General features: G+C 45.9%; 1 protein-coding gene and 1 non-coding gene across 3 annotated transcripts in view; both read left to right on the forward strand.

The window, feature by feature from the left end:
• PHYHIP (phytanoyl-CoA 2-hydroxylase interacting protein) overlaps positions 1-24,601 on the forward strand; it is a 44,732-nt gene extending 20,131 nt beyond the window's left edge. For both annotated transcript variants that reach the window (XM_084808190.1, XM_084808191.1), the window contains exons 2-5: positions 10,623-10,806; positions 16,808-16,982; positions 18,864-18,981; positions 20,528-24,601. In XM_084808190.1, coding sequence (XP_084664316.1) covers positions 10,642-10,806; positions 16,808-16,982; positions 18,864-18,981; positions 20,528-21,062 — 993 coding nt within the window. In that variant the 5' untranslated portion in view covers positions 10,623-10,641 and the 3' untranslated portion in view covers positions 21,063-24,601. The remainder of the gene's footprint in view (positions 1-10,622; positions 10,807-16,807; positions 16,983-18,863; positions 18,982-20,527) is intronic.
• On the forward strand, positions 1,950-2,018 carry TRNAE-UUC (transfer RNA glutamic acid (anticodon UUC)). The gene has a single exon. It is a non-coding gene; the product is annotated as a tRNA-Glu (tRNA).
• Positions 24,602-25,053: the final 452 nt, after the last annotated feature.

Here is a 25,053-nt window from a genome sequence, read left to right on the forward strand (position 1 = left end):
GAGCTGCTCTTGGGGCCTCACTCCGGTGGTGTTGGGTGGGGCTGAAGGCGAAGACAGCAGAGCCAATTAAAAAAAATAATTCCAGCATATTGTAGCTTAAGGGCGCAATCCTATGCATGTTTAAACAGAAGAAAGTCCTACAACTGTCAGCATTCCCCAGCCAGCATAGCTGGTGAATGCTGGCAGTTGTAGGTCTTTCTTCTGTCTAAACATGTATAGGATTGCGCCCTAAAGCTCTTATCACCAGTAACTAAACCTTAGGAGATATATTTCAACCTTTTAGAATGGTGGAAAACTGCACAAAAGATGGGAAAACACCAAATGATCGGTGATTGGGGGGAAGAGGATGTGGCCATCTGGGGAACCCTGGAGGGCTGAATTTGGGCCCTGGGTCTGAAGTTCCCCACCCCTGATTTAACCAACTAGTACTGCTAAGGTTTCTCACAGCAGTTTCCTCCTCCAACCCTCCTGCAAGTTGTTTTTGGCTACTGAGATCTGCCAGGAATGCAGTCCAAGCTCTAGTTTCCACCTACATGGTTAAACTGGACGGGCAAATGAAAGGGGCAAGGAAGTTCACCCTGGGGAATTAGTCATTCAGCGCCTCTCCCCTAGACAAAGGAGGCGAACAGGCTTGTCCTCTTCAGATAAGAGTCCCACCCTACCAAGTCAGCCCTTCTTGTTGATATACAGGACTCTTGGGTTTAGAGTGAACCAAACCGCACGTGAAAGCCACAAGGGCCATCTGCTTTTGCCCCAGCACGTCTAGCCTGTTATGATGATGATGGCTGGATGCTTGACTTTGAAAGAGCTGCTCTGCCTCTAATTCTGAACTCGCTTTGCTAAACCAGTGCCTACCCATCATTCCAAAATGGATATTTCTCTGTTACTGCGCAGCTGCAAAGGAAGAGGGAGGAATGGGGAGGAGTGAAAAGGCATCACAGAATGACAGTCACTAAGCATGCCTATCCCATGCCCACTGCAAACTGCGAAGTCAGTTCGAGGAAGGGACAGACAGCTCAGCAACTGTGGTAAACCTGCAGCAAGCTAAAAAATCACAGCAAAACGCCTCTGCAGAAATCCGCCTTTTCCCTGCGAAAACCATAGTTAGGCTGCGAAGTGGCGACTGCGTCGTATGTCCCGAAGGTCCTTGGATCGCAGCAGCCCCGGAGTAAATAGCTCATGTAGATGGGGCCTAGGTCAGACTATTATGCATCTAGACCAGTATTGTCTACTCTGACTGGCAGCAAGTCTTCAGGGCTCAGGTAGAGAGCAGTCTTTTCCATCGCCTGTAGCCTTATCCTTTTAATTGGCACGGAGCTGTGGTCCTCTTCCTGTGTTTAAGTCTTGGCCAGGGAAACCGACGAATGTGACAGCAGAGTTGGCCATCCATTAAAATAATGGGCTTCCGGCAATTGCAGTTCAGTATAATTAAGTGATGCACACTGGGGAGCGTGGGGGTGGAAGGTCTCCTCATATACACTGATATGGTCCAAACTGGCAATGGCTAATCAGGGAAAAAGTTATGGGTTCATGGTGAATAGCTCCATGAAAATGTCAACCCAGCGTGAAAAAGACTGTTAAAGGGCATTAGAGAAATTAATGGAAGGTAAGTCTAGCAACAGCTACTAGTCACAATGGCTATACGGAATCTCCGGGGTTTGAGGCAGTATGCATTGGATAGTGTCTCCTGGGAAGCAACTGTGGGAGAGGACAATTGCCTTCATGCCCTGCTTGTGGGCTATCCAAAAGCATCTGGTTGGCCCTAAAATATCTGGTTGGCCATCTACTTTCCTGGAAAAATTGGGCTCTCTAGCCCAATTCAGCAGGGCTCTTCTTATGTTCTTAGTGTAATATTTGTCCCCATGTGCTGGACCACAAATGAAGTGCCCCACCGATCAGACCAGAGGCCCATCTAGCCTAACGTCCTGTTTTCCAGGAAACAGGGAAGAGCCATAGCTCAGTGGTAGAGCCCCTGCTTTTCATGCAGAAGGTCCCAGGTTCGATTCCTGGCATCTCCAGGTAGGGCTAGGAAAGAATCCTGCCTGAAACCCTGGAGAGCGGCTGCCGGTCAGTGTCAACAATACTGGGCCAGATGGACCGATGGCCTGACTCAGTATTTTTTAATTTCATTTCATTTCTGTACCGCCCAAGAGCTGAAGCGCTCTGGGTGGTTCACAGAAATCAAAACCACAAAGTACAACATAAAACAATATAAAATATGAAAGAATAAAACCTAGCAGCAATGCAGAGATTTAAAATACAAATTTAAAACAACAGAGCTAAAAGGCTAGAGTGCTAAACTGCTGGGAAAATAAAAAGGTCTTCACCTGGTGCCAAAAGGAGTACAGCGTAGGTGCCAGGCAAACCTCTGTAGGGAGCTCATTCCACAGCCGGGGTGCCACAGCAGAAAAAGATATCTTTCTGGCATCTACCCGCCTCACTTCCTTTGGCAGGGGCTCCTGAAGAAGGACAGCTGAAGATGAACTTAGAGTCCGGGCAGGTACATATGGGAGGCAACTTCCTTTGTTCCACAATGGACATCCAGATGGTTCCAGGAAGACCACCAGCAGGGCATGAGGATACTAGCCCTTCCTTTCGCTTGCCACCTATCATTTGGTATTGAGTGGCAGATTGCTTCTCTTTAGGTATTGTAACAAATAGCCTTTGGATAGACTGCTCCTCCTCCATCAAGTTGTCTAATCCCCTTTTAAAGCCATCCAAGGAAACGGCCATCACCATATTCCATGACAGAGGATCCAGTGAAAAATGCACTGTGTGAAGGAATACTTTGTTTTATCTGTACTGAATCTACTGCTAATCAACTTGGTGACTCCAAGTTCTAGAATTAGGAGTGGGACACAACCTCGAGGGATTCCCAAGTAGCAAACACCTGTGACTGTCATGGGGCCCTCTTGGATAGTCCTTATGATGTGTATAATACCTGCTCCTTTTCCCCAACCCATAGGAGCAGTTCTTGAACTTCTTTTCCATACTTTTCAGTCAAAACAAGAGGGATGCATAGCCACCTGCAGCCCTTCGAAAAGGGTGGGAGATGGGGGCAGGGAGAGATGGGTGGGGGGGGTGAAATTGACTAGACCAAAAACTTGAAATATGGTCTAATCAGTTTCACAACTTCATCAATATGCAGGGGACTAGAGGAAGCAGCTACAGTTTGGAATTAGGCAGAAATGGTCCAGAGTCTTTCCCCTTCTAGAACTCCCAGTTGGCTGGGTTTCCGGTTCAACAACAACGTCTTGCTGCCAGTTACTGCTTGAGAACACTCACTATAATTACTACCTTCCCCCAAATTGAACCCTAGCTAGTTGTTTTACTGAATAAACGCAGCACAGACTGTGTAAAAAAAAAAAACAAACTACATATGACTAAAGTTAAGAGCTTCTCCCATCTCCTCCTCCTCCTCCACTCACAGGGTAAGAGACCTTTGTGAGTCTGATGGCTTCACAGGTCTAGTAGCTCATGTCTAAAATGAGGTGCCAGGGCTCAAGCTGAGATGCCTAACTTGGAAATAGGGATGCCATTCTCTTTTTGGTAGGGTGCCTATGCTTTTAATGGCTTCATGACTGTCATATGTCGAACACGTGAAGTTTTCCCTACACTTAGCGACCCTGTCTTTATTACTCATTTCAGGACTGTATCCTAGTACTGAAACAAGAGTCCAAAGGTGAGCATTAGTAGTCTGTGCCAGCTGTTGCTGAGAGCTTCCAAGATCTCGCTACCCACAGGCGTCTTTCTCTTTCTTTCTTTCTTTCTTTCTTTCTTTCTTTCTTTCTTTCTTTCTTGTCCTTTCAAAGCTACTTTCATCATCTAGAGTCAAAGATACAGGCTGTTCTGCAAATTAAAAGGAGACGTTGAGGAAATGTTACAACAGAGACACTTTCCAGAGTGTGAGGACCTTTCCAGATGTGATGATTTCTAGTGATTTATGTGTGTGTGTTGTACACATGCAGCAGTATGGTGGATTGGTGCGGTGGTAGAATGGATTGAACCCCCAGAATGCATGTTGGTGACTGGGCTGGCCAAGACAGCTGCCTGAGGCAAAGAACAAGATGGCGACCCTTCCCATTCCAAGTACAAAAACCAACGGGACTGCAGATGGGTCTGTCAACAGCATTGTTGATGGGACAACATCATTCTCCACTGCACCTGAAAGCGGCAGGCTATCTTAGGGAGCACAGAGCAGGCTGCCTGACACACAGTCTCTGCTTCAACATCTTGCTGCCACCTTCCAGCATCTGCTGCCTGAAGCAGCTGCTTCACTCTGCCTAATGGTAGGGCTGGCCCTGGTTGGTGGTCACATTTTTGGAACACCTCCCAACACGAGTTACTTCCTGCAAACAGAAAATGAGCACAGCAAGAGGAGGCTTAGCATAACTTCACACTTTGATGCATTACTTTTTTTTAATCTGCAGGCAATCCCCCCCCCCAAATGAATTGTTTGAAAAAGCTGCTCTTTCTCTGTAATTTGACACATCTAAATATAACTCCCAGAGCATGTCATATTCAGCCCCAAAAGGGAGGGAACAGAGGGAACCAAAAGCTGTGGCCAAAGTGATAGCATCTGAGAAAGAATGGATGCTTCCTCTTCCTGCTACCGCCTTTGTTTTTTGACCCAGCCCATGTCCCCCATTTTTCTTCTTCAGAAATTGCAATGAAATGGCCAGTATAGATATAGTACTTTTCTGTATTTCTATAAATGCACTGCATTGGTACTGGTTACTATACCGCAACTCTATAAACAGAAAAAAATGGAGCTACAAAAAGATTATACTAATGTAAACAATGAACAGGGACATACATCATCTTAAAACTGATCATTCCAGGAACTGATAAAAATTAACCACTTCCTTATAATTTGATTTCCATACCTCTGGTTTTCAGGAGCCCAAACATAATATGTAAGTTTATGCATTATAGCTATGCCCTGAATCCTATAAAACCAATCTGAAAGAGGTGGTGCCACTTCCTTTTTCCAATCCATACCAACTGTCATTTTAGCTGCTGTTAATAGGCTTGTGATCATCTCAGCATCAGCTATATCAGGGGTGGGCAACTTGCGGTCCTCCGGATGTTTTGGCCTACAACTCCCATAATTCTTCACCATTAGCTATGCTAGTTAGGGCTTGATGGGAGTTGTAGGCCAAAACATCTGGAGGGCCGCAAGTTGCCCACCCCTGAGCTATATCAATGCATCCTTCCAAATAATTTAATAATACTCTTAATGGTTCCTTTGGAATATTATAGCCTGTAATCCGTTCAATATAATATAATACTAACTGCTAAAAGCTTTTAATTTTATCATAGCTCCAAAATACATGCATATAATCTGCATGAACTTTTCCATATCTCTAGCAATGGTCCTGGGATAAATAATAAATCATTTTTAATTTATGTAGTGTCAGATACCATTGATGCACAGTCTTATAGAACTTCTCTTTCAAATTTGCTACAATCAATACTTTACCTATGTTTTCTCCTAGCCAACACCACACTCTTTTGTTATAGAAATGCTCAGATTCTTTTCCCATTTCTTTTGATAATGCTGAGGTCCTTTACTTTGCACTTCACTAAGAATTTTATATATTTTCCCAATTAATCCCTTCTTTACTGATGCATAGAACAGTTCTTCCTTTGCTGTTGGATCTCTAACAGCACCATCTTTTCTAATTAATTCAGCCATGGCATGTCTTATTTGAAAGAATTTATGCAGTTCAGGAACAAAAGCATTCATCTTATCCCTTAAATGTTCAAAAGATACAATCTCATTATTTTCCAAAACATCTTTCAACAGATGAAATCCATGAGCCATATCCTCTAATGTGTTCATTATATACACATGTAAATGGAGACAGTCCTGGACCAGGTTTTGTTCTGTATTTCCCCCATACTGCAGGTATTGCCCACACACATGGATTCTGGCTTACTATATCCATATCCTCCTTTACATGATACTGAACAATGTCCTTCAAACGGGGATAGGTTATAGTTTGTTCACATTCCTCCATACCTTCAGAATTTAAACAGTCTGTCAAATCTGCAATTCTGCATGCAGCTTAATATCATGGAAAAATTTGGTACACCTATGTGCAAGGGCTGCACATAGTATGTAATGCAATCATCTTCCCCTCCCCAGATAAAGCCCATACACAAATCTTGCCATGCTTTTAGTCTAGTTCATCTGATATTCAAAGAGATATTAATTAGTAAAAAAAGAAAAAGAAAAAAAGAACTCCTGGAAGAACATTAATTTTAACTGTAGATTTATGTCCCATCCATGTTAAATTCATCATGGACCATTGATTAAGATTTTTTTCTTAATCTCTTACCATGAAACAATTTCCTATGATTGATTTCAGCCAACGTACCAAGATTTTCCATTATTTGAATACTGGGATCCTTAATTTCAGATGTTTTCCATGGGAAGTTATATTCTTTTTCTATCCTGTCCTTGATTCTCTTTGCCATAGTAATAACCATCCCTTCTGATTTTACTGGTAGTGGCATTGCTTCAGGAATGGAGTGTTTCTACCAGCAGGTCTCTGGGTTGGCTAATTCAGAATTCACCACAGATAGGCCAGCTACAGTTCTGGCTCAGCAATAAGAGAGACATTTGGAAGGTTCTGCGTTCCCATGCTTTGGATATCACTGTGTGTTGCTTCTGGCAATTTAATTAAGTTAGAGGTCAGCAAGTGTAAAATGACAACTTTCTTGCCCTGGCTGATCTGAAGACTTTGCTTAACCAGCCTTCTGAAACAAAATAGAGACACTAGAGTCAAGATGTCTGAGGCATGCTTCAAAAATAACAGCGCAGCCGAGCTCCTCAGTATCAGTAAGGAAGCCATCAAAAATGGCATGCCCTGTCTGTAGCCCAAAGTGTTACAGTCCATTCTACCACTGCAGCATTTTCTACTTCATTTCTGCCAGATTTTGTTGCATGTCTAGGCTTCGCCTCTGCATGGGAAGAAATGCAATATGAAAAGCAGAATTCTTGGTATAGAAAGCCAGGTCTCTGGTGAGCGTTTTGATGTCTCCTTACAGCAGAGTTGGACAACTTGTGGCCCTCCAGATTTTTGCCCTACACCTCCCAGTGTGCCTCACTTTTGGCTATGCTAGCTAGGGCTGATGGGAGTTGTAGGCTAAAAAAATCTGGAGGGCCGCAAGTTGCTCATACCTGATTTACAGGGAGCAAGTACTTTGTACAGCTGCATTTTTCCCCTGAGTTCCCTTAATACAGAGGTTTAAAGAAACCCAACCCAGCTGAAAGGTTGCATTGTGTTATTAACCTTGTAACCTTACTACCAATGAGATTGCATCCTATTACTATCCACCAACCACTGAAGCTGTTCTTTCTCTCACCTGGATTTGTAGGTCCTCCCACAAACTATTTATGTGGTGTTGCTCCTTTTAGCTCCCAGTGTGTTCCACAGGTTAATTGTACTTTGTGCAGGAAAGGTGTTTCGTTGTATTTGCTTTCTTAATTGTATTGGTACTCTTGAGCTCTTGCTACAAGAGACTGAATAGCAGGTCCCTGTTGTTCATTTTCTCCATGCTGTCATTACTCTAGTTCTCCTTTAATAGTTTTAGCCTTTTAGAAGCTTGACTCCAGACTAATGAGATTACTTTACTTATTTATCATCTATAGCACTGTACGGGTAGGATCACCAGCTGTCTATAGGTAGGGTCACTAGCTGGCAGAACTGTTGGGACTTTAGCAGCAGCATACAAGCAGAAATCAGCAGGTGAAATCAACTGGCCCTAGCATGAAAATTCAGTGATGGGAAAAAGTATCACTTGCAGATTTATGCCTGTTCTGTGGCTGTTAAAGGCACAAGAGGTCTGGAAGAAAAAAAAAGTTAACAACTCTGTATAATTTGTTCCCACAATACCAAGTTGAAAGGTAAGCCACTATTATTCACATTTTACAGCTAGAATAATTGTGGTTAAGAGAAAGACATTTGCCCAAGGCCATCCTGTGAGCTTATATCTGAATTTGCAGTTGATCCTAAGTGACGCTTCCCAGGTTCCAGTATAAAAACTTCACTGTAGCTCATAGATTTTGCTCCACATTCCATTTAACTGGTTCTGCTGTCAAAATTAACACTGCATCTGTCTACCTGGCAGAAATATCTTCTGTAGTGTTGCCATGTTGCAACCAGAGATTCACACTGTAGATTTACAACTTTCCACTCAGGCAACAAAAACAGCCTTTTCTTCCTATTCCTTCTCCAGTCTTGGCATCCGCCCTCCATTCTCCCCTACCTGCTGTACTAAGCAGAATCCAGGGGTGATCCCCTGCAGGCAGAAGTGAGGCAAATGCAAGTCTGGAATAGGTGAATCAACAACATCTGTATCTCCTGCTTAACTCACAGTTGTTAAGTTACAAAGTGAATCTCTAGGGTGAAACCTGGTAACTCTGTTTTTCTGTCTAACATTCTTCATAGGGGTCCATTTCATTTGGCAAGAACTGAAACTGCAGCCAGACACACACAGCGTTGTGTTCATACATGTCCATAATAAACTTCCACCCTTGGCAAGTGATTAGAATAACATCATAAAACAATCCATTTGTAAGCACAAAGAAGACAATTGGATAATTATGAGCAGTCAACATGGATCATTTGAGGACAAATCATGCCAAACCTGATTTCCTTCTTTGAGATAGCAATGAGTTTGGTTTGTCATTAAAATGCAGTAGTGTAATATAAACTCCAGCGAACCTTCTAAAAAACACAATTCCACAGGACAGTCTGCATCGGCACAGAAAAACACGGACATGCTCCAACCACAGTCAAGCCCTTTTGCAGTAAGATGCTAGGCATGTTTACTCTGAATTGTATCTCTGAAAAGCGCTAATGGAAGATTGTGTTATATATATATACAGGTTGAGCGGGAGGAAAGTCTGGAGGCAGCAAGTATTTGTATTTCAGGAAAGCTGACAGTGTTCATTTTGAAAGTACTAACTTTAAAGTACTGAAAGTGCAAAAAAGTGTGTCAATACTTAGTAGCAACCACCCTTCAGTGTCTGTTGATCTTCTAGCCATCAGTATTACTGGAGGGCCATAATACTATAATTTTATGATTTATCATACACCCTTAGCAGACATTCCAACTTCACACTGGATCTCGGCACACAGATGGCACAAACACAGTACACAGTTTCACACTCCATGTGTCCTTTGTGTGGCTCACATTACAAAGTTCTCTTAGGGTGCAATCCTATGCATGTTTAGACAGAAACAAGTCCTACAACTCCCAGCATTCCCCAGCCAGCACGATTGGCTGGGGAATGCTGGGAGTTGTAGGACTTTTCTGTCTAAACATGTATAGGATTACTCCTTTAGTTATACAACATACAGCCTGTTTGTGCACACTCACGTTCATGCAACATGTGGATGTGTGCAAGACTGCCCAATTGCACAGATGCATAATATCAGCGTACCCATTTTGACACCATGCATGTGCTGTGTATGTGCATAATAACATCTTTTTCATCTTAACTGCAGCATCTGGCCAAATTGTATTACTCCTTGGTGTTTGCACAGTGGTACCAGCCAAACTGACATAAATGTGATGGAAAGCCGACTTTTCACACTGCACAATGGATATTATTGCAAGATGAGGCTTTTCAAGCTCCCCAGATCAAATCATTTGGAGTTTTCTCTCTGACTTCCTCCACATGCTTGTACACGTGTTGTCCTCCCTACCTGAAATTCCTCTCTTGTTTGTTCTACTGTAAGCTTCAAAACAGAAATATGCTCCCTCCCTCCAAGCCTCTTGGCCATGAGTCTCGTCCCTCCCTAGTGCCATCTGCTCCGAATCTGTCCCTTCCGAGGCTTGCAACGTACTCTCTTAGCACTGACACCTGCAAGGAGCCGTCTGGTCTATCAAGGCATTGTGTGGGATGACACCCGCTCTTCAGATGGCTCACTGGATTCAGAAAGAATTAATTAGGCTCAGAAAAGGGAGAGATGGAGGGAGAGAACTGATAACTATGGAGTCACTATTGTTGCAAAGAGGGATTGGCTGCTGATCGTTGGTGTGGGTTAGACCAGAACAGCTTTAAAGGTGATGGTTGAACTCAAGGGAGGGCAAAGGCTCAGGCATGGGTCTTTTCCATGGGCAAAGACAGGCCCAACCTCCTAGACCATGCTAGCCACTTGAATGGGTCAAATTACTGTCTCCACACTGCAGAAATGAAAGCATAAGAAGTCCCTGAGTTAGATCAGTCTAGCTCAGTGCCTAGCGGGGACTGTGGGAAGCTTGACCCAAATCCAAACCCAGGATGGGAATTTCCCAACCTAGTTTAAGTTTAACATTTAGGGTGGGCAGGGGGGGATCAATTTGCTACAAAACATATCAGTATATTCAAATAAGCCAAAATCAACAATTCAATAAACATAGAGTTCCAGGAGGAGCCAAAAGATGCTGGTGTCTCAGGAGAGCCACTGGAGTGGTCCTGCTTCCCTTCACTCTCTCTGTTGCAGCTTGATGGAAGAGTTGCTGCCATTCTGATTTCTCCCAGGCTGGATCTTAGTCGCTACAAATCTAGCTTTTTAAATATCCCCCTCCTTCACCTTTCCATCTTTTGTCTGATCCAACCACAGGAGCCGAACCAGTCGGATCATGGAGTTGTTATCCACCCCGCACAGCATTGAGATCAATAACATCACCTGCGATTCATTCCGGATTTCTTGGGCAATGGATGTTGGAGACCTGGACAGAGTCACTCACTACTTCATTGACTTGAACAAGAAGGAGAACAAGAACTCCAATAAATTCAAACACCGGGTGAGCCATTATAGCGGTTCACAATGGCATGCAGGGTGGGTGGGACAGGATATGCTACTGGAGCCTTCCCCAATCTGGCATTCTCCAAATGTGTTGGACTACAATTCCCATAATCTCCAGCCAGCATGGCATTGTTGTTTCTATATTGTCAAACCCATTAATGTATCAGGCAACAACTGGATCTCTTCCTTGGAAGGCTCTAGCCCTCCCCAACCATTTATGCTGATTGGGGATGATGGGAATTGTAGTCCAACACATCTGGAGAGCACCAGGTTGAGGAAGGCTGCTGTAAGCGATCCTATAGTAAAGACTTAAACTGGTTTAATAGTCATTCCTTTTCCCCAGACAAAGAATTTTAGCATCCTTGCCAAACGACATCTCCCAAGATTCTTTAGGGGGAAACCTTGAAAATTACAGAATCGATATAGATATACGTATAAATAGTGTTCTCTATGTAGAAAACTACCAGTAATCAAACCATAGAAAATAATAGGAGTAAGTCACACAGTCAAACTAGGGCCTTTTGCTCCTGCTGTTGTTCCTGCCAAACCTCTGAGGTACCGAAAACTTCAGTTTCAAAACTAGGTTCCAAAGAAACTAGTTCTCATTGGTTATTCAATTCCCATTGCACTTGGAGGGAGACAACCTTTTTGCTTTATACATCTCCAGAACTGTTAGCCCAACAGCAATTATAGTACCTTTAGGATGCAATCCTATGCATGTTTACACAGAAAAAAAAAGTCCTACAACCCCCATCTGGCCGGGGGATACTGGGAGCTGTAGGACTTTTTTTCAGTCTAAATGTGCATAGGATTGCGCCTTTAGTCCACATTACCTATAGTCTGGTCCAGACTGTAAAGTAGCCTTCCCCAACCTGGTGCCCTCCAGATGTGTTGGACAACAATGCCCATTATCCTCAGCCAGCATAGCCAGTGGATTCCTCCTATTATAAAACAGGATAAGGGGGAGTAGCTATAAAAGCAGTTTCCAAACCTGTCTCCCTCACAACAAGAAATCCCTTTGGGAAAGGAATGTTTAAACAGAGTCTTTCTTAGAGTCAGGAGAGTCGTGAAATGAATTACTCACATCTTTCTCCCTTGAAACCGAGTCACTAATTTGGATACTGTTTTAACAGGGTTGGTTACTATGGCAATGCTATTTAATGTTTAACATTATTTTTTTTCTCTCTCGCCTTCGGTTAGAAGGTTTTCTTCCCTCCGTTGGTGGTTTTTTTTTTTTGCCTGTCTCCAGCATTTGCCGTTGCCACAGAAACGGCGCTGCAGTGCAGTGCCGCTTCTGTGGCCTGTTGAGGGGCAGTGTTCTCTCTTAAAAACAAAAGATTTTTCAAGCAGACTCATTGCTTTTGTGACCAGTCCGACGGCTTCAAAACAGTGTCGTTTCTACCTCAGTTTAGGCCTAGTGCTTTTTGAGGTGATCAGCCTGTACCACTTCAGACCTCAAATGAGTGCTCACGTGACTAAATGTTCCTCCATATTATACCTGAATCTATATCCACACATGGGGCCGCGGTGGCTTAGTGGTCAAGACGCTGAACTGCAGACCGGAAGGTCGGCAGGTCAGCAGTTCGAGACCCGAGTGCTGCATGACGGAGTGAGCTCCCGTCTTCAGTCCCAGCTCCTGCCAACCTAGCAGTTCGAAAGCAAGAAATTGCAAGTAGATAAATAGGCGCCGGACCGCGGTGGCTTAGTGGTTAAGACGCTGAACTGCAGACTGGAAGGTCGGCAGGTCAGCAGTTCGAGACCCGAGTGCTGCATGACGGAGTGAGCTCCCGTCTTCAGTCCCAGCTTCTGCCAACCTAGCAGTTCGAAAGCAAGAAATTGCAAGTAGATAAATAGGCGCCGCCTCGGCGGGAAAGGTAACAGCGTTACGTGCACCTCGGTGTTCAGTCATGCCGGCCACATGACCACGGAAGCGTCTTCGGACAGCGCTGGCTCTTCGGCTTAGAAACGGGGATGAGCACCGCACCCTGGAGTCGGACACGACTGGTTGGGGGCACCTTTACACGTTTTTATATCCACACATAGACTAGCATGTCTGAGAGAAGGCTAGACTTTCCCCTGACATGCTAGTTTTCTATGGGCAGAGATTTGTTTTATTTCTTTGGTATGGTTGCACATTCGATCATGTGAGCCCTCATGTACAATTTGAATTGGTACCGTGGTTTGCCACTTTGGTGAGAATTCATTTTACCCAGTATAGACTTTGCGAAGGCAGTGGAGAGGTGACAGGGTAAAACACTTAAGTTAAGGGGGACCATTCTGAAACCTGAGTTTTCAAACGGTAAGCAGCAGCCCATTAGTCATTTCTAAACTTAAACAAAACTGGACGGCGGGGGACACTGCAGGAAAGACAATGCGAGTAAAACACTGCTATATTTCACAGGAACATACTACTTTACTCATCAATAATTACTGATAGCAGTAAATATTGCTGTGTATCACAGTAATGAAGTACTGTTCTAATGAGCACTATCCTTCTGTGTACTTTTAATTTCTACAGTGCTCTCCATCTTCCATCTGTGAGCGCTGTAAGTAAAAAGCCTGCCAACAGATGTCAAATGAAAATAGCCTGCCAACAGATGTCAAATGAAAATAGGTGCACTCTTTTTTACGTTGAGTGGGGCAGTTTTCTCAGCATTGTGAACAAGGCATTGACACAGAGGCTGTGATGTTGTTGTTGCACACAAACGATTTTGGAAACCTTCCCCCCCCCCGCCCCCAATGTACCACCTAATAAACAATCACACTCTTCCCAAATCACACTTGAGGTGATGGGGCAGTGGGGCCCTCATTTGTGGGTCACTCCTCACAAATCGAACACGTATCAGTGAGGGTTCTCTGTCAGAGGCATTTAATTCACCCATGTCTTTGCCAAAGAATGTTATCCCTCGCTGAATTTGAGGATCTTATCACTCCCTGAATTTCAAGCCTGCCACACAGTTTAAGAACGACTTCTGTAATCTTTTGTTCAGATAAAGATGTTTCCTTGATGGGGCACTAATGGCTAGCCACTGGAAGACTTTGTTTTGATAGCTGGTGGCTACAAGCTACTGGATGCCTACCAGCCAGGGCTAGTGTTCTGCCTTTGTGTGAGTGTGTGACCAGAGAAGAGCAGTTTGGTAGTTAAAATGTAGCCAGCAAAGAAGACAGAAAACTGAGTTTTTGTTGGAAACTGGCTGCAGAGGCAGGGGGAGTTTCCAATGGGATGTCATTTGCTTTTGGCGACCATATCCAATTTTAAAGACTAGCAAAGACCACAGTGGTGCTTGCCAGCTTCCCTATGATTCACTTGTATGTTTGTAAATAAGCAGGTATTTTAAAAATGCCATCAGCTTCCATTACTCTCTCTCCTCACAAGAAAACTGAACCTGTAAAAGTCTCCCCTCCCCACAAAATATGCACAACATCCTCAAAAGGTGAGGCTATTTAGAAGTCTATACTTAACCCCATCTCACTGAGCTTCAGTTCTCAGTGTGCCCTGGAGAATGGAAATGGCTATTAATTTTGGGTGCTTCCAGGTATGGTTTTAATCCTGCAATTACCCTGTCATAAAAATTTAGTGGGGGGCAGGCAAAATTGTCTTCTGCTTGTAACGCTCCCATGTTTCCCCACCACTTCTTCTACCTTCTTTCTTTCTACAAAAAAACAGCAAAGGAGGGAAAGAATAGCTGCACAGTGTCTTTTGTTTGGATGCATGAGGAGCCATCTCTCTGGAAGTACCTTCTATAGTATGGATCAGGCATGAGCAGAAGATAGATCAGAATCTACTGGTAGATCACTGGATGATTTTCAGTAGTTTGGCCAAGATTTCTGATTCTGTATTGTTTAACTGTAGCAACAGCAAAAGGGCTTCTCCCTCCCCTTCTAAATTAGGCTGTTATAATTCCTAATCCAGGGCCCTCCAACCTTTTTGGATTTGTGGGCACATTTGGGAATTTGAGAAACTGCTGTGGGCACCACCACAAAATGGCTCCCATGGAGGATGTGGCTAGTCACATAACAGCTGCTGTGGGGGCCTGGCTAGCCAAGATGTGGGACAGGGGAGGGGAGAGAAATGGTCGGGCTAGAGGCTGAGAGGGGGAAATGGAAAGAGTTGCTTCCTGGCCTGCCCAGTCTTCTTCTATCACAGAGACCTTTCTCCTTTGCGCTCTCTCTCTCTCTCTCAATCTCTCTCTCTCTCTCTCCATGTCTCTCCTTCCAGCCTCTAGCCTGGCTATTTCCCTTCCCCAACCCCTTTCTTCCCTATTTCTCTTCCTTTCCTGTCGCTAGCCTACTTCTTTCTCTCCCTAGCCCCTAGCCTTGCTCTTTTTCTCCCACTCACCGCTTTATCTTGCTGTTTCTCTCCCAGCCTCTAACCTCATTATTTCTCCCCCATTCCCAACCCTTTGCTTTCTTTCCTGCTCACTGAACAGTGGCAGGTTCAGGGACAGGAAGCAGAACCTGGTGCCCTAATGTTTTTCAATTTATTATTGTTATTTTTTACAGGAGTAGGGAGTGAAGAGCTGTGTGGGCACCATTAGAGGTGCCTGTGGGTGGCAGGCACAGTGGAGACCCCTGTCCTTATTTATTTGTTTGTTTGTTTATTATAAGACCCATGCAGCGCTGTGTAGTAATGCAGATTTGTACTTTTATATGGAAATTATATCAGTGTATGGATAGGTAACTAGCTCCACCTCAGGTAACTGAGCCACCATTTTGCATTTGGCCCCATCCATCTCCTAGCCACTGTTTTTGCACCTGGCTCCAGTTGGTGGATCTCACCATCCTGGTAATAAAAACAAAAATACCAAAGTTGATCCCAGAGGTCTACATGGGTGCCAGTGGAGTCACTCTTATTTTGCATTAACAGTCCTCACAATCCAATCTGGATGAACAATAGATGATACTGGAGCAATGGCTTGAGGTCTCATGTGTTCCCCATCAGTTTTGAGAGGCCCACGCACCCACTCACCCACCCGCCAGAGTTGCCGTTCTTTTTGTCATGCCTGTAAAAAGAGGGGTCCTTTCAGGAGAGTTGAATGGACCTACTGCTGCCAGCATGCCGATAATTAAATGAAATAACCAGACAATGCACTTTGATGCTGTTTAGGATTATTTGCTCAGGTCTAATGCACTGTAAATGAAACCATTGAGACTATGAGCATCTCTACACTAGCCTAAAATCCCACATTTAAAAGGGGGCTTTCTGCTTCCATTTTAAATGCAGGATCACGACGGACTCCCTTTACACATGCTTCCTTTTCTCCCTCCCCTTTCCCTCCCTCCTCCCCCTTATCTGAGTTTTCCATATGTTCCATTGATCTAGCTCCTCTTCTTGAGGCTTTTCTTTTTCACAGAGGCAACTCAGGCAGAACCAAGCATGGTAATTTGATAGCTCGTTATCTCTGATCTATTTAAAAATGGAATAAAGGTCATTTAATGTGGGAGGCGCCCTGGAGGTTCATGACGTCATCTAAAGGGCCCGCAAACTTCCATGTGTGAGCAGTCTCAATAGCAAGATAAAAGCTCCATGTGAAGAAATCCTATGAAGGAGGCTAAAAGCTTCTGCAGGGCAGAGGGGAAGGCCAGAAGAGCTTTCATCCGGAGTGTGAATTCCATGCGCTTTCCCTCCAACTGCCAATCACTTAGCAGTGTTCTGGCTTTTGTGCATTTCTACGAAGGCTGAGTTACTGGCATTAAGAGCTTTATCCTAAAATATGCTGGTATTGAGGGTATTTTTTTGTATGTTGGCCCTGCCCCCTTTTGCCTTCAGGCTCGCCCCCTTTTGCCTTTGGCCCTGCCCACCACTGGAATGTGGCCCCCAAGAGCTTCTCAGAAACAGAATTTGGCCTCCAGGAGGAAAGAGGTTCAACACCTATGCTGTGGTCTCTGCACGGTTCTCTTCCCTTGGTTAACTGTGGGCTAGTGATGCATAGCAAACTTCTCCCGGGCCCCAAATCAAGTCAGATGACTGACGTGGCTCAACTCTTCTCTTTGGGCAGGATGTCCCTACCAAACTGGTAGCCAAGGCGGTTGCACTGCCCATGACAGTGAGGGGTCACTGGTTTCTGAGTCCCAGGACAGAGTACAGCGTGGCAGTGCAGACGGCAGTAAAGCAGAGCGATGGGGAGTACCTCGTGTCTGGTTGGAGCGAGACCGTGGAATTCTGCACAGGGGGTGAGTGTCCTGCACAAGGCCTTGAGCCTGGGCAGCCTACTCGGAGGCAAGTTGATAGCTGCCTCATGTGGTAGATGTTGTGTGCCATTATATACCAGGGATGTCCGTCACCGGGAAATCCGGCCCTTTTGGGGCTCTCTGGATGTCCATGGTGCCTCTGACTTGGCTGGCATTTATGAGCTGAGCCATGGGGTTCTTCCCAAAAACCAGGAACTGGGTGTGTGTGTGTTAAAAATATTTGCGTAAATAGCAGTTTGCGCAAATTGGTGGGAAAGTGAGCTGAAGTCCAGGGGGCTGAGTTGGTGAAAGTTCGGCGAGCTTCAGTCTCTCGCACCCGATGGATTCTTCCGGCATCCTTATTCAGTACATCTGTATGGGAGACAACATCAGCCTAGGCCATGGGGCATGATCCACTGGGAAGTTCTCTGGTGCTAACCCTGTTGAAATACCCTTCAAGAATATGAAGTATCTGTGTTTTTACTGGTGAAGATATAAGGAAAAGAGTGCAGGCAGGGTCCTACCCAATTTGCTCACTAAGGAAGACACTTGCTTCACCTTCCACCGTTTAGGCCGAGGAGTGCAAAGGTATTGGAATAACTCAGACTTTCTCAACCTGGCACCCTTCAAATGTGCTGGATTACAGCTGGGTATGATGGGTGCTGTAGGAGAAGGCTGGTTTCACTGAAAAAGCACCAGGCACTTATTTCTAGAATCAAAATTACATTTAAATAAATAAAATAAATGAAATTTATTTTATGAATATTTAATTCAGTGAAATAATGTAACATGTTTAAGGGTGCTTCCAGACAAGGCTTTTAATGTGCAGTTACCCTCCCTCATTCACAGAATTTTGCAGGGGTTCTGGCCAGATGATGTTGTTTTTAATTTATAACCTTCCTGTGTTTTTCCTAGCTACTGCTGCTTTCGCCTTTTTTCTGACCAGAAAAAAATCTATTAAGGAGAAAAAGATGGAATAGCTGCACAATGCCTTTTGATTGGTAGTGCTAGGAGCCCTCCTTAAGCTACGTGTTTTATATTCTGGCTAAAGCTACCTGTATTATACTGTGGCTATTCTGCAAGGAGTCCTCTCTCTTTAGCCCTCTCACCACAAAATATCTGGCTATAGCTCTGTGGTCGCTCAAGAACACAATAGGGCTCTTCCCTGTTCAGCTGCTGGGTTGCTTGGCAGGGGAAGGACTGCAGGGTTGAATATCCTTTTCCCCCCAGCACTTCCCAAGTACTGGAGACATGGCCTTCTCCATGGTGGCGCCCTGGCTTTGGAATGCCCTCTCCCAAGAGGTACGCGTAGTGCCAACCTTATTATCATTGTGGCACCAAGATAAGGGCTAGGAGCCCTCCATCTGGAAGCACCCCAAATCTTCCCTTGGCTGTTCAGTTTCTCCATTTACCTAAAAGCCAGTGCCTTGTCCAAAAACAGTTGTATAATCAACTTCAGAAACCCAACCTGCATATAAAAGAAAGGGAATCACACAACAATGTGTGATTGTTGTAGATTTTGAAGTTAAATAGCAAGGGAGATGAAAACCACTTGTTTGGGCTGGCTAAAAGGTAGGGCCTGGGCTGATGGGAATTGAAAAAGCTGAGGGGTGCTGAAAGGTAGTAAATCCAGATTTCATGATGGAGTAAGAGTTGCTGAGTAGGAGGCACAGGGTGTGCCATCCCAACACGCCCAGAGGGGGAGGTGACAGGGAGGGAGAACTGACTGGAGGCAAAGAGGGGAAAATATGCAAGCCAGGTGCAGTGAGAGAAGGTGGTGTACTGGAGGGGGTGGGGTGGGGAGTGAGATTTGACGTGTGGCAAACAGTCAGAGGTGAGAGAGCTGCACTATAAATCACCCATGCCACTTAATATCCCATGCAGACTATGCAAAGGAGCATTTGGCCCAGCTGCAGGAGAAAGCTGAACTCATTGCAGGGAGGATGCTCCGGTTCTCTGTCTTCTATCGGAACCACACCAAGGAATATTTCCAGCATGCCAGGTAAGGGCCTCCAAACCCCCAAATGGCCATGGTCACAAGTGAGTGGGGAGTGGCAAAATCATTTGCAGACAAAGGCTGAAAACCCAGTGCCTTTCCACCCATAATTTCCATGTCCTGTTGTCACAGATGCTGCTTATCCAAATCCCTCTCTTCCCTCTGACAACTGCAGTGAAAGGTGACAGTGGTGAGAGATGACATCATGCAAAGGGCTAGATTTGGCCCAGGGGCTTCCTGTTGCCAATCCTCTATTCTAACGCTTTCCCCAGCACATTACTCTTCTGGTCTGTCCTTAGAGCTCATAGAGGGGCAGTATAACCCTCGGAAAGGACTGGGAGGTCCAGTCGTAGCCTCCTGTTCTTCGCCTTTACGATCCGTATCTTGTCTTTAAAGTGAAACTTGTTTCAAACTCTCCACCAGAGATGAGGATACAGGGCAGGTATCTGTATTCCCTATAATCCCTGTTTTGTTCAAAAGGCACCCGTTCATTACATCACATTTTCATCTCACCCTTCCTCCAAGGAACTCAGAGCAACATACATAGTCCCCGCCCCTGCCCCGGCCTCCATGCTTGTCGTTTACAACAACCCTCTGAGGTAGGTTAGGCTGACAGGAAGTAATTGGCTCAAAGTCACCGTTCAGAGCTTCATTGCTTGACTGGGGATTTGAACCCAGACACCTCTGATCCTAGTCTAAGGCTCTAACCACTATACCACTCTGTCTCTCAACACATATATTTTTATTACATTTTAATCCTGCCTTTCTTCTAAAGAGTTCAGAGCATGATATATAATTCTTCTCACCTGACTCCATTTTATCATCACAACAACCCAGTGGAATAGGTTAGGGTGAGAGATAGTGAATGGCTCATTGAGCTTCATGGCTGAGAGGGAAATTGAACTCAGGTCTGCCAAGACTTAGTCCCACTCTTTAACCAGTCACACCATGCTGGTTGTCACTCTTCCTCTTCCTCCCTCCCGAGCTAGGCAAGGCATTCAGAAGCACAAAGGGCAGGGGGTCATAGGTTGTTTCATCTGCTCCAGAATATTGGTCAGCTGCTCCCACCTTCCCGGGATCACTTGCTGTCATGGGAGCTGGTGACCCCAGGTGGGGACACAGGGGTGAAGGTGGAAGCCCCTATCTCGGGTTAGCAGAGAACATAACATAAGAACATCAGAAGAGCTTCTGGATCAGACCAAGGGTCCATCTAGTCCAGCATTCTGTTCACACAGTAGCCAACCAGCTGTTGACCAGGAACCTACAAGCAGGGCAACCCACAGCACCCTCCCACCCATGTTCCACAGCGACTGGTGTACATAGCCTCACTGCCTCTGGTTCTGGAGGTAGCACATAGCCATCAGGACTAGTAGCCACTGATACTGGTCAGTGATACACTGATTCTCCTCCAGGAATTTGTCCAACCCCCTTTTGAAGCCATCCAAATTGGTGGCCATCACTACATCCTGTGGTAGTGAATTCCATAGTTTAACTATGTGCTGTGTGAAGAAGGACTCTTGTGTCTGACTGACTGCGTCTCCCTTCTGTCCAGAATGAATGGTGGGAACTTCATGAAACCGTACCTGAAGGACAACAGTGGCAGCCACGGTTCGCCCACCAGTGGAATGCTGCATGGCATCTTTTTCAGCTGTAATACCGAGTTCAACACAGGCCAGCCCCCTCAGGACTCCCCGTACGGCCGGTACCGCTTCCAGATCCCTGCCCAGCGCCTCTTTGGCCCCAACACCAACCTCTACTTTGCGGACTTCTACTGCATGTACACCGCCTATCACTACGTCATCCTGGTGCTGGCGCCCAAAGGCTCTCCCGGAGACAACTTCTGCCAGGAGCGCTTGCCCCAGCTGGACATTTCCTGCAACAAGTTCCTGACCTGCTGCGTGGAGGATGGCGAGCTCGTCTATCGTCACGCCCAGGATGTCATCCTGGAGATCATCTACACCGAGCCAGTTGACCTCAGCTTAGGTGTGCTGGGGGAGATCAGCGGCCATCAGCTCATGAGCCTCTCGACTGCCGATGCCAAGAAAGATCCCAGCTGCAAGACGTGCAACATCAGTGTGGGGCGCTAGAGACTGGAGGGGGAGGGGAGGGGAGAGGAGGGGAGGGAGGTGGTGTGAAACATGAATGTGAGAGATCTCTCTGAAGTGAAGGCCCTTGGTGATGGAGATGGCCATCTGAGAACCGGGTCCCAGCTGGGGCCAGAGAGAATGCTGGAGAAACAGGCTCTTTGCTACATCCCACCAAATACACCTCCATCCATCTCTTTCTCTTTTACTCTCTCTCTCTCTTGCATTTATCCTTAGCCAATGTAAATAAGATCCCGAACAGGCAGAGATGGATCCGGGCAGCTTGGCAGGGCCTGCTCTTCTAGCAAGATAAACAGGCACCTGCCAGTGTCGATTGTGAAAAGGTGAGCCCTAGATTTCCTGGGGTTTCTCTACAGGAAGTAAGGCTGCTTGTTTTCTATTCCTTCGCCCTGTTCAAACTCAGATGGACATTTCACTTTGCACACACAGCAAATCGTCTGGCCAGTGTGATAAGCGATCCAGCTTCCTAAACAGGACACCCTAACTGGAACGTTTTCTGCTTCTGTCCTCCTATTTCCTTTGGCCCCTTCCTGTATGCCAGGGGTGCTGAACCTCAGGCCCAGGGGCCGAATCCGACCCTCCAGGGTTCCCCAGATGGCCACGCCCTTTCCCCCAATCCTACTCCTTTCTCCCAACCACTGATTGGTGGTTTCCCAGCTTTTGTGCAGTTTTTTGCCCCATTCTAAAAGGTTGAAATGCCTCTGCTAAGGCTTAGTTAAGAGCGCTAAGCTAAGATATGCTGGTGAATTACGTATTTTGGCCTTGTCCCTTTTGCCTTTGGCCTGGCCCACCACTGGAATGCAGCCCCTGGGAGCTTCTCCAGAATGGAATTTGGCTCTCGGGCTGAAAGAGGTTCTGCACTTCTGTTTTATGCTGTCCCGTTTCTCTTCCTGAGGGCTCTATGCATCTTCTGAGGGCCCCTGTCATCTTCATCTACAGCATTCTCTGCTCACTTGGGTATCGTGGGGAAGGATGGAGGGGAAGAATCTCCTCTCCTTTCAGGAAGGCCCTGGATGCAGAAGCTTAGCTGACACTGAGACCACCTCCACCAGGTTTTGTAAACAGCTTTGTGGTCTGCACTGGGAGAAAAATATCTTCAAGAGGATGCCCTGGGATGGTGTCATTGGCTGGAACTCCTGGCAAGAAAGGACCCAGAAAAGAGGTCACCTGGAGCTTTTTTCCCCCTTTGCTTTGTCAGGGTGTGACACCCTATTTCTTCACATCCTTTCTTTATTTTGATGAAATAAAAGGTGGGGGGGGGGAATGGCAGGTCCCAACAGGTCTGTGGCTCTGTAGAGGAGGACTGGAATGTTGGTTGGTGGCAGCACCACAGATGAATCCAGCCCATCTCCCCTGTCCGTCATGCCTTGCTTGGTGGCTCTACTTATCTAGGCTGGCATCAGATTTGCCCACATGGGCCTAGGTTGCATATCCTCATGAGACCACCTTCTGAGAGGGAAGGGATTCACTCGTTCCTGCTGGAATATGGAGAACAGAGACATACATGCAGTTGGATGTAGCTTTCCCCCAGCTTCTTTCTCTCTCTCTCTCTTTAGCCAAAAGCAGCCTCAGAGGCTGTGATGTTAAAAAGAGGGAAGGCATAATAGCAGGAAGGGGCTACTGAACCCTTTCCCCTCTTTTTTCCTCCCCATGACGGGAGTGCAAAGGCATAAGCACTCCCTCCTCTCACCATTCATTTGCTTCCAACTGCAGCCTTCTAAGCTGCTTTTGGTAGCTGGGAGGTTCTTGCAAACATCGGCCATGTAACGGCCACCTCGGCTCCAAGGGATAATGACTTGACCACGGCCGTGCAACAAGTCAGTGGCAGAGGTGGGATCTGAACTTCGGTCTCTTTGATCACAGGCCAAATGTGCGCCCTGGTGGTCTGAAGCCAATCTGTGGCAAAGTAACTGCTGAGCCCGCAGTGGCTAAGAAGAGTCTAGGAGGGATGGGAAAAACGGGAAGCTCAGCTTGGCCTGAAAGGCATGAGCAATTCATGAACAGCCGCTCCCACTTCTGTTCAGTCTCAACCTGCCCATTACTTCACTCAGCCATTAGAAACCTGCTCTGCTGAGACAGGCCAGACCTGCTCTTGGCAGCTTCTAAACCCACCCACCCCACTCTTCTCTGTGCTCCAGGCTTAGCCTCCTTCATTGTAAGTAGTTCTTCTTTGTTTGGGTTTTCTTGTGCTGTGTGTGAGTATTTTACCTAACAAGAGGCACTGCCTGCAAAAAGCACCATTTTTATACAGGGCAAGGTGGGGTAAGAGGGCTTCAGTGTCCAGCAAGCAGCAAAACCAAGGGGTTTATCATAGCTGGTGGGCAGTGTTCAGCTCAGAGGGTCCAACGTTTCCTTGGGCCTGCTCTGCAGTGTGTGTACTTTGCCATTCAGGTTGGTTTTCAGATGGTGGCCCTAGGAAGCATGGGATTCCTTGGCCAAAAAATCCACAAGTGGTGGACAAGTTCCTCTGAAAAGCAGCTTGTCCATGACTGCCCATCTTCCCCAGCAACACATGTCTGAAGGGGAGTGCTGGGTGTGTTCGTGTGGGAAGGTCCAACAGACATGGCTGGGGCTTTAGACCGTAGCTTCCAAACCCTCTGCAATGCATAGAGATTCCACAGCAAAAATGCACTTGTTGCCTCTGCAGCCAAATTGATTTGGAAAGGATTCCGAGATGCTAGAAAGTCACGGTGAGCCTCTCAGAGATCCTGAGAAGGGGGAGCCAATGACTTGCCCAATGGGAGAGCAGGAACTTGTATGTGGATCTCCCACAGCCAACTCCATCACTCTGTCCACTGCCCCACTTTAACCACCATCTTCCTGCAGTTGGCTATCTATAGCCAGCTTTTGGAATGGAGCACACACTTCCATCAGCAAATCCAAATAATTTCAGAAGCAAGATTTCACTTTGGAGTTGGGCTGGGACAGGACATATCTGGAATAAGGCTGTTCACCATATTCTTGATGTTCCCACATAGAAAACAATCCTTAAAATAAGGAACATCCAGAAAACTGGAGATGGGATCTGCAAGGACAAACTGCTCTTTGTTGAACTACGAGGCAAACAGAAATCCTTTTTGCAGACAGTAGAAGCAAATTCACAATCTCTTGCATGGGCGATATGGGAGGATCTGCGGTCCCCCATATAGCCCATGTACAATTTTGAAGACACTCATGCATCACCGTTCATAAGCTTGAAATGGCAGTATGGTACATCAGTGGTCTATATGCAATCCTATCTCACAACAACTATCAATATGCTACATCAGGTTTCTGCCCTCCAGATGTTTTGGACTGCAACTCCCATCATCCCCAGCCAGCATGGTCATTGGCTGTGCTATACCAAAGACATCCAGGATACAATCCACCTCCTCTGTATAATCTCCATTTCCAAGTGGTTCCATTACAAGCCTATCAGCAGGCCTTGGTGGATTGTACCCTAAGCCTGAATCCAATGGCCCTTTGTTAAATTAGTGGCATATTCCAAGAAATCTAATAAAGAATGTGTGTTATTTACTCCTAAAAATGGAAGAGACATCTCCATTTGGGGAAGGGGGCAGCTTTGCTTTCAGGGCCATATTCAGCCATGTTTTTTATTCTCGGCAGCATTTTGAAATGCGCGAGTGTCCAGATGTTGAGTGCAGCCAGTTATTGTAGTGTTCGCTGTGTGCTGTGGCAGTATTGTGCGGTAAATGCTGCTAGCATGGAGTAATAAGAACCCTGGCTTTTTCTATACTGGCTTTTAATTTTTTCTGCCCTCTCTCTTCCCTGTCGCACTGCATATTGCAACCTTGCTGGCTGAAAAAGTGCCACTTGCTCCCACCCGGGAATGCTGCTGTGTGTACTTAGAGACTGTTGATAGGTAAGATCAGTGGTCCTTGGCTCTCCCCGGCTTTGTAAATGTATGCTAAGAAACCCTGACTGCAAGAGATGTTCTGGATTTGCAAGAAGCTTTCTTCAACAGGAATCTTTA

Source organism: Heloderma suspectum, chromosome 6, assembly GCF_057233095.1.
Source record: "Heloderma suspectum isolate Gila_16-S chromosome 6, 16-S_ref, whole genome shotgun sequence".
Lineage (NCBI taxonomy): Eukaryota > Metazoa > Chordata > Lepidosauria > Squamata > Helodermatidae > Heloderma > Heloderma suspectum.